Raw genomic sequence first — 9,952 nt, forward strand, 5'->3', positions numbered from 1 at the left:
TTAACTTATAATAAACTAAGATGTATTATTATACGTTATTGTAAACTACCCTGTAATCAATTTCAATTAGCTGCATCTTTACCAGCTGCAACATTAAAGTTATGCTCACACATAACGCATCACTATTTCTAATCTAATAATATAATATACATTATTGTGAAATAAGCCATTCTGTATAATGAGCATACATTTTGATGCTAATGCTTTTGTACTTTTATTTAAATAACATTTTGAATGCAGAGTATTTTTACACTTACAGGTTTTGTATATGTTTACTTAAAGCAACATTATGTAGAAATTGACATTTTGTGTGATTTGGCCCCCAAAAGTGTCACACCACTGTCTTTAATACAAATCCCAGGTCTGTAACAATCTGTCAGATGTATGTAGACAAGTGACAGAGACACCATTCAGCCTGTTACAAGACACTGTACCATCAACATGATGTTGAGGCTGTTATGTTATGGTAGAAAAAAAGTTACATAATTTTGCTTTAAGAAAAGATCTTAATACTTAATCCAGCTCAAGTGATTTGATCATTTCATTTAATTTCCACATAAAGAAAGATAAGTAGGATCAACCATACAGCATCACATTTACTCTCAGATAGCAATTAAAAAAATTCAGCTTCAGCAGCTAAAGGATAGAGACCTGGTATACCAATATTCTGAATGGTTTGTGTCTAAATCTGAACATATTAATCGATATCATAGAAAAAAGGGCATACTTTTTAACATTAAGTAATACCTATATTATTCTTATCAGTCAGACTAAGCATAAGACTAAATTAGTGTACTACTTTTTGTATTATTGGATTTATTGTTTGCAAAATATCAGAAAATATTGTTGCCAGAGCCCAAGATGATGCTTGAACAGTCCAAACCCAACGATAATCAACATAATAAAGATTTAAAACAGATGAAAGCACATCGGAGGAGCTGAAAACTGGAGCTGAATTTCTTCTTGGGAAATGACTTCTGTAGGTGAACATTATTAAGATTTCAGCTCTTAGTATAAAACAGTAGGCCAAAATAGATGTTAAACAGAAAATAAGGAAATTACGTAACAGTACACATATACAATTATACAAATAAAATTACAGAACAGAACTAATGGTAATGCAGCGCTCTCATAATCCTCATTAGTGTTCGATCAGTATGGCTGACTGTGTAATTACTTGAACAATAAGATGCTCTGAACAGTTAAAGTAGCCTGGCATCATTTAAAACGTCTGACACTGGCAGGCGTCCATGCTCCGAGGCGTTCACTGTCACTGACTTGAGGTGATGCCTGGCTCAATGCCATTTGTACTTTTTCTCATCTAATCCACTTTTTTGTTTTATCCACCTCTCCTCTCCTCTCTGTCCCTTTCTTTCTCTGCCATGCCAAATTTCTCCTCATCTCTATTTCCTCTCTATTTCTGTTTCCTCTCATTCCCTCACATGTCTTTCTGTCTCTGCTCCTCTCTGGGACTCTGAATCTCTCTTTCGCTCTAACCTCTTTCTAACTTGTCGTCTCTCTGTCTCTCTCTCTCTCTCTCTGCAGCCGCCTGGTGCAGTGTGAACAGGGACTGAGCATGAAGATATTCAACTACACGCCAAGACTCCCCGGACACTCCCCACTCCCTCTGTAACTCCCCATCGGACCCTAAATCCTTCTCCCCCTGCGTTTCACCCGCTCTCACACCCCCAAACCCCTTCCCTCTTTCAACCCTCACTCCTCCTTAACTCTTTTTGTAAGTACATGTTTACACAGTGCAAATGAATGGTGTCAACTGCAGTGAAAATTGAACAAACAGTGCATTTTACAATGTGAGATTACTTCAGTGCGTTTGCATCTCACCATAGTAGTTTGCTGACTCAAGATATCAACAATAATGTCATGTTTTCGAGTAGCTGAGTTTTGTCATGTAGCAAGGACCCTGATGTTGATTTTTTCATGTAGCAGTTACTGTTTTAGAGTAGTGCATCTGGAAATGAGGCCGCAGGTAGCTCATCTGTTTAGCTGTTATTTCATAGTAGCTGCTCATTCCGCATTTGCTAACACATAGCACATTGTTATAATACTTTTTTATTTCGTAACTGACCAAGTGCTTTGGACATTATTCTCACATCAGCCATTCTGAACACGCATGTTATGTTAAGGAAAAGAGGTCTATCAACGGACGAAGTTACCAGATTAGCTTGCAATCTCAGGAAAACTGAATGTTTGAATTTAGCTTGAAGGCTAGCAAGCTCCCTAGCTAGCTGCGACTTGCATGTCTGAGTCCCTAATAACGGAGTATGTGTTGTGTCAAAAAATATACATAATGGGGTGAAAACCATGATGGCCTTGCAAGCAGCGAAAGGATTTTCAGAAATGAACAAGTAGATTACCAAATGTGTCAAGATTTTCTGCATTGATATGGACAAAAGCTAGCTAGCTAGCTAGCAAAAAGCAGTGAAGTTGCACCTTTACTGATTCAGTAATTAGATAATTATCAATGATAATAGTAATAATAACATTTAGTATAATAATGCACACAATATTCATACATTTCATGTAATGTACAACCTTGGCTCCTCATTTTAATAAGTTTCGAGTCGCCCAGAGAGACTTATGATAGCTAGCCAAATGTCATATTAGCCTAAATGTAAGACATAAATTCAGCCATCTCGAAGACAACTGGCTTTGATCTGTGGACTAGTTGACTTATTCCAATAAAAACAGCATTTTCCTGAATGCATCTGCACATTCATGCTATCAGAGAACCAGGGTTACAGTCATGACTTTAGGTTTTAAATGCTTACTTACATTTTTGCCAGTCTTTAAATGAATGCATTGAATGCGTTCAAGTGTTGTTATCATTTATATCTGCACATGGTATTTTACCTCAAAATACAACCCTTTATTTTTCGGCACCTCCATATCCATTAGTTTTGTTGTCTGAGCTTTATCTCGTTGAGTTTGCTCACCCTAAGTACATGTACAATGGCTGCTGTGGGAGTAATGTCTATGATGGTATATACACTCATTTATAAACTCATGCTGGTTTTTAATGAGCCACAGAACCCTCAAGCCAAATCTCTGTGAAGCCAGACATCAGGATTAGAGACCGGCCAATAGGAGAGGGCCACTGAAGTATTCAGCATCCCACATTATGAACAGGTATCCGTCTTCACAAATATTTGGGTATGTAGATGCCAGTTTTTGATTGACAGTTGATTTGAATTTCTCATGTAGCTTTTATTTCATGAAACACTGACACGGGGGTCATGTGAGAGGTGAGATGAACAGATCGTTTGCTGTCGAGAAATCATTTCTGACTTCGACAAAAGTCTGCTGCTACTTTGAGACAGAAGTATAGCGATGAAGGCAGCGCCTCACTGTTCTCCATGCAGCTAACATTAGTTTCATTTCCACCTTCTGTTTGTGTGTTACTTATCTGAATCGGCGCTGGGTAGCTTATATTAGCAGTGTGAGTCTAGTAGAGAGTGTACATATATGAAAATGTTCTATTCTGATTATATTTGTATTTATTGACATCTTTTAGTGCTATGGTGCAAATTTTTCCTCAGTGGAAGCAGCGGTAGCTTTGTAGGCACTGCGGCTTCTTGTAACAGTTTGTTTGATCAGAAAACCTACCATCAGACACTTCAGACAGATTAACCCATCTGAATGACACTGAATATGAAGCCTTAAACATCACCACATGGTAGAGGAGGTCTTACGGTTTTCAAAAGATTACTTTTTCTTTTTTTGATGTGACGTAAACTCCCAGTTAGCAGGGAAATGCCCACTTGCGGTCTGTCAGTGTGGACCTCTTGGCATCAGATTACACAACACCAGTTTCGTGTTGCATTGACATATTATTGAGACAAAGATAGTTTCGCCATTGCATTAGATTCCTGCGCACCAGACTTTCTCATGAACAAAGCACTGGGGAAATAACTTGGATATAGGACTTCACATCACTTAGCATACTGTAGCTGATAGCATCAATATCTTTCCCACTCAATGATCATATATATCCCCACCATTAACCCCAGCTACAAGAGACAAGGGTCTTGATATCTATAAGTCAACTGGAGGACCACGCAGAAAGATGTGGACCACCAGAATCAAATGCTCGACGGGTCTGATCAGTTGTCTCCCAAAAAATAAGACAAGATCAACGTCTGGAAGCTCTGATGAGCACATTACTGTCACGTGACCAACGGTAAAACTGTTCAAGGAAGGAGTGGCTCGCTTACAGCAGAGGAGTGGTGTCAGCTCCTGTTGGCCTTGGTTTATTTCCACCATCCAAATAACCTCCAAGAAACCTCTACAGCAAACTACACATTAATGTGATCAGCCTACAAATTGGCTAAATTGGCAATTGGGATACTGAAAAACTATAATGAGGTCAACAAACAGAACAGAAGGTTAAGTCTTGTCTTATTCCTGCCACATTTACTATTTGGCCTTTCCCTTGATCTCGGTGGATTTGTTGGAAATTGATCGGACCCGCCTCTGCATCCGCTCCGATCTTTCTTGATCCTTGGAGCAAATCTCACCATGTTCGAAAATAAAATCTTCATCCATTTACCCTGGGATGAGCTGAGGTCAAAACACCCAAGATTCAATCCCCCGACGCCTCACCCAACCTCACCATCACTAACACCACCCCGAGCCCACCATCGAAAAACAATCAGACCGTCACTCAGAAAGCACAATGTAAAAATGAGTGAATATTGTGACTTGAAAATAGAGTATATTAGAGGTTGTTGAGTTTAATGAGAGTATTTAGAGATATATTGTGTTACTGTTTATCTGGTGAAAGGTTTGTTGATGAATCACTCCTTCTTTATAGCTCTATACTTTCAAAGGTGCCATCTTGCCATCCACCTCACTGTTGACTCTATTTTCTCAGTTTTCATCTGTGAATGGCAGCCAGTCTGTCATCTGCCAGTACTTTGGTAGCAGTGAGTGGGGGATCCAGCTACACTGATACTAATCGATCCAGCACTTCTTTTAGAGCTCTGGGCTGCACTGAGCAGGGCGGGGCTGTGTGGAATGTGGAAGTGTTGAATATTATTCGATATATTGTAACAGAAATACATATTACAGTAGGCTTATAGAACAGGCATGTGAAGGCGTTGCTGCTTTATCTGTGAAATGTCTCTATTAATCTCTGAGTGTCTGTGTTAAAGGAGTCTTGTGGAGCTTTTGACCACTAGTAGCGCTGTGGAGCAATGTGTTTACAAGTGCGTAAAGTGATTTGTTTGTCTGGTGCAGGCGACATGATATTCATTCTTGCAGTTTCACGCAATTTTGCTGATCGGTAGCTCGTGGCGGTAAAGCATCAAGAAATGTAGCACAAGCAAAGGCTGCTAGCAAACATGGATGTAGCTAAACAATGCATGTATTAAGTTAACATCTGGAAGACCTCAAGGACACACACAATGAGGCTGTTCAGTCAATTAGCCAGTTACAGTATAGTCAGTTATCCAGCTATAGTTAGCCTAGTTAGTTGGCTGTGGTTTAGAGTGGGTCTAGTTCACCTGAGTTTTAAATGCTAAACCAAAGTGTGTCCACAAGGAGCGCAGGCTCAGCTGATCCGAAGCTAACCTGAGGCTAATCTGATGACATTAGCTTAAAAAGGTGCAATATTTAAGAATTTTAATTGAAAACGTTCAAAATTTAACTAAAAATATGAACAGAATGAGTTTTGACGTTATGGCACCTTTGTATCGTTTGCAAAGATATATGCTCAAGGTAGCATGCTAACAAGCTAGCCCCAACCGGTCCTGGTCTAAAGCGCCTGTGCTAGCACTGCCAACACTTCCACGGTTCTCGACGTCCTGGTCCCGACTGCTAGCTGCACAGCTAAATAGCTAACAGCAACAACCGTTGGCAGCAGTTAGCAGCAGCATATTGTAGCGATATGCTGTGCTCTATTGGTTCAGAGTTCAGAGTATGATTTTGACAGGTGGTCATTCTTACATACTGCACCTTTAAGATCTGCCAAACAACATCATAATATCATTTTTACGCACTGTTTCACTTGTATGTTTAGCTTTCAAAAAATGTAAATGGCATGCGAGCAGTGATTTTGGTCACCGAACCTTTTTTGACATTTATTTGCTTTGTGACAAATGATTAAAGCAGAAACTGTATCGCTCCATCACTTGGCTGGATTACCTAGGCTCCCTGTAGAGTTCAGCTTAAGATTCTTATTCTCTTTTAGTTACTTTAAGCTGTCCATGGCTTTGGTTGCATTAGTATGAGATCTTATAACACCCTATTCTGCACCAAGGCCACTCAGGTTTGAGGGTTGTTGTTCTTCTGCTTCTTTGACTTGTGGTATAATAAGCTCTAAATGACTGATAGTCACAATTGCTAGCTTTTGAGAAATACAGACTGTCCTTCAAATCTCTTGAATGGTGTCTGCAGTAGTTAATTGTTAGATAACACTTCTACATTGATATAAACCTCTGAGGACACGACGTTAAAGGTGTCACATGATTTAAATGCAGGTTCAGACCCACCATAAAGGAGACCTATTTTGCTTTTTCCTTGTTTTTCCTTTGCTTCAGTGTTTTATGTATGCTCTTGTGCATGTAAAAGATCTTGAAAGTGAAAAAAGTCAAAGTCCGGACCAATGGAAGCTCCCCTCTCCTACAGAAAACACTGCTCCAAAAATGCCTCATCAGAAGCCCCGCCTTTAATTCTGTGACTTTGTGACATCACACTACGTCACCATGTCATACTTTTGCATCATATATGCCACGTGGCAGGTTTGGCATAGGGGGATACACTGCTGCAGCACTGGACAGTGTGAGAAAACTGATGTGTTTTTGAGCACTAAAGCATGCAAACATATTCTATTAGTAACCGAAAATAAAATAATGAACCCAAAAAAGAGCATATGTCTCCTTTAAACTGCAGCTAATGACAGTGAAAAACAGTGAATGTAACATGACGTTGGTATGTTTACCTGAAAGCTCCACAAGGATCCTTTAAACATTCACTTCTTAAAAAAATACTCCTTGCACTCCTGTGCCACTTCAAACTGTGTCAGATCTTGTATGCGTTGAAGGAGGAGCTGCTGTATTCTGAATAGAAACATAAAGCCATATTGCATGGATTGATGTTTACATGTCAGTGACTTACTTTACTGATAGCCATAGTTTTTCAGTACTCGAGTGCCCAGCTGAATGCAGCCCACACGCTCTGATCAAGGGTTTCTTTCCTGTACATTGTGCCCAGCTTGGTTGGGTTGTGTATATGAGGTAGATAGTGAGTCAACTGTCAGAAATGCCAATACTGTTTCCTATTGATACATTCCTGAATGTCCCTCAGACTGTGCAACCTGTTTCTTTTCTATCCTCCTACTCCTCAGTGCAACTTGTGCTTTCGTCATTCAATGAAAGAGTTATGACACTGGAAAGTAGTGAGACAGGATGTGAGACCTTGATTGAATGTTTCCTGGCAACATGAAAAGATTAAACACAGAGGGACATTGCAGCCTCGGCGTCTGGAGCTGCAGGGGAGCTGGTGGACAGACAGCGTGTCACCAGGTTTACCTCAACAAGTGCTGTTCCTCCGTACCAGGCCCATCAGGAACCAGTCCAAACAGACCAGTGTCATAACTCTTCCCTTCTATGGCTGTGTTCTTTTCTATCCTTCAACTGAGTGCATGTCAACTGAATGTCCAGTAACTTCTTTGCTGTAGTATTAGGCCATGCTACTCTTCAATGGGTTTTGTGCATTTCTTACCTTCTTCTTTCTTTTCTAGTATTCCTATGAAGGAGACAGAGACTAAAAAATCTATTATATAAAATATTTATGACTAGAAAAATGGCATACAAGAATGAAGATTCACTTTTATGGCAATGTTTAATGAAATATTAATTCTTAATGTATGTTTCAGTAAAAACTGCTTTCTCTTCTTAAGTGTAGAGACTTATTGCAGGGATGCAAGTATTATATTTGGTCTTTAAAGAATATCTTGTTGAAATTCTAGACGATGTAGAGTGATGCAATTCAATAAAACTATAAAACTGAAAACTGCTTTGTGGCTTTTAATCCTGCTGATTATTCACATCGGTGCTAATTTCACACTGAAAACTTCCAGCAGGTCCAGGATTTATTGAACTTCAATGCATCTCGTGGAGGAATCTTTGTCCTGATGGAAGTCGAATCATCCAGCGGGAGAACCCTCACTTCAGATGTTTAGTATTTCAATGAGATGAGCCATAAACAATCCACTTCACCTGATCTGTGGTACAGTTTCATTAAAGGGGCACCCCACTACATTTACATATCAAGTGTGCTGGAAAAGTGGCTAAATTAAGTGTACGGAAGATTTCTGAGTGCTTTTGATGTACACTCCATACAATGAGAGTGAAGGAGACGCACACAGGGGAAACAAAATCAGGAAGTATTCATATTTTACACTAAAAAGGTCCAGTGTGTAGGATTTAGAGGAGGCAGAAATCAAATGTAATTTCCATAATTATGTTTTCACAAGTGTTTTCGTTGAAGTCCCTCTCCTTCCAGTGGGCCCCATTGGACAAAAAATTGTAGCCAATGGCGAGTGACAAATACATTTTTGATCCAGTTTCAGTTGTGCCATGATTTGCACATAATGTTTGTCAAGTTAAAATAATTTTACAAGTCAAGAAAGTAAGAGTTTGTCATAAAGATAGTCAAATACCATTCAGTTTTATGTTAAACTGCTCAGTGAACTAAATCATCTCGCACAATATACGTCACCAACACCAACATGGCCGTCATCGTCACAGAGGAAGTATTAAAAGAGGTGAAAATCACAACAAGTTTGGCCATATTGCCGTCTGCAGTTATGAATACATTAATGAATAAATCAATTAAAGCATAATACAACCTACAGGGGGTTACAGACAATATATTGGCTTGTTACAGTGTGGTTGAAGATTATGGACCACAGTCAGCTTAGAATTACATGTTATTTCAACTACTGCTTTAGTGATCTATTGTGATATAGTATTTGTTATTATGTTTTCATCAGTGTATAAGCAGCTGAAAGCAAAAGTTAGAATGAGCCTCTTCTACCTACAGAGGGAGCAGGTACTCTGTGGTCACCATGCTTCACCAGCATGTTTCCACAGTAACCAGAAACACTGGCTATAGAGACGAGTCAAGGTTTTAATGGTCACAGTAGGTTTCTAAACACGCTTGGAAGGGGAAGGCGAGTTGAGGGGTATTTAGTTGGTTGCAATCTGCAACCTATTTGCTAGATGCCACTAAATCCTGCAGTTTTTCCATGAAATCCTACATTCACAACATTGTTATTGTTGTTCTCCTTGCAGTTGTATCACAGGCAAATTGTGCTGTGAAAAAACATTTTGTTGCCTATTTGTGAAGTTTTATCTGCAGAGACATTAGAAAGTCATAGTTTTATTAACATCTAATGCTGCACATATCATTTCCGGTTAGTATGAAATAGCTGAGTATGCACATTGTTTTAGTACCAATATCTTATTTATTATGGCAGAAAAACGTTTAGTTTGTCCAAATATACAGTATAGTGTATCAAATGTATTATGCAAAATATACCAGGATGTCCTACTGCCTCTGGTTGCAGCTGCAGTTTGCAAGCCAGCAGGATTTTTTGGCTATTCTGCCCCACAATTCTCTGCACAGCTGAAGATACATCACACACACTGAGCTGCAGAGAGAGCAGACAGCTGGCCGCGGTCCAAACACATTCTTTGTCTCTTTACTTCAGATTCTGCACTACACACACTGCATTAGATGTATGAACAAGAGGACCAGAGATCATTATGTAGTAGTATATCCAAATTGTACTGTATACATGCTGCATACAAGAGTACATACTTTGTGAGGGCAGCTGCTGTTTGTACTGAAAGTAAAGAAACCAAAAAAAAAACGAACCCTTACACTGTGGTGATTAGTATGCACTGCAGTATGTACTGTGTAGATGATG

General features: G+C 39.3%; 1 protein-coding gene across 2 annotated transcripts in view; it reads left to right on the forward strand.

Annotated features, from left to right (window-relative positions):
• The window catches only part of necab2 (N-terminal EF-hand calcium binding protein 2), a 144,296-nt gene extending 136,271 nt beyond the window's left edge, over positions 1-8,025 (forward strand). For both annotated transcript variants that reach the window (XM_084364882.1, XM_084364883.1), the window contains one exon: positions 1,546-8,025. In XM_084364882.1, the coding sequence (XP_084221008.1) occupies positions 1,546-1,574 (29 nt within the window). In that variant the 3' untranslated portion in view covers positions 1,575-8,025. The remainder of the gene's footprint in view (positions 1-1,545) is intronic.
• The last annotated feature ends 1,927 nt before the right edge of the window (positions 8,026-9,952 follow it).

This window comes from Pagrus pagrus (genome assembly GCF_965226575.1).
Source record: "Pagrus pagrus genome assembly, chromosome: 10".
NCBI lineage: Eukaryota > Metazoa > Chordata > Actinopteri > Spariformes > Sparidae > Pagrus > Pagrus pagrus.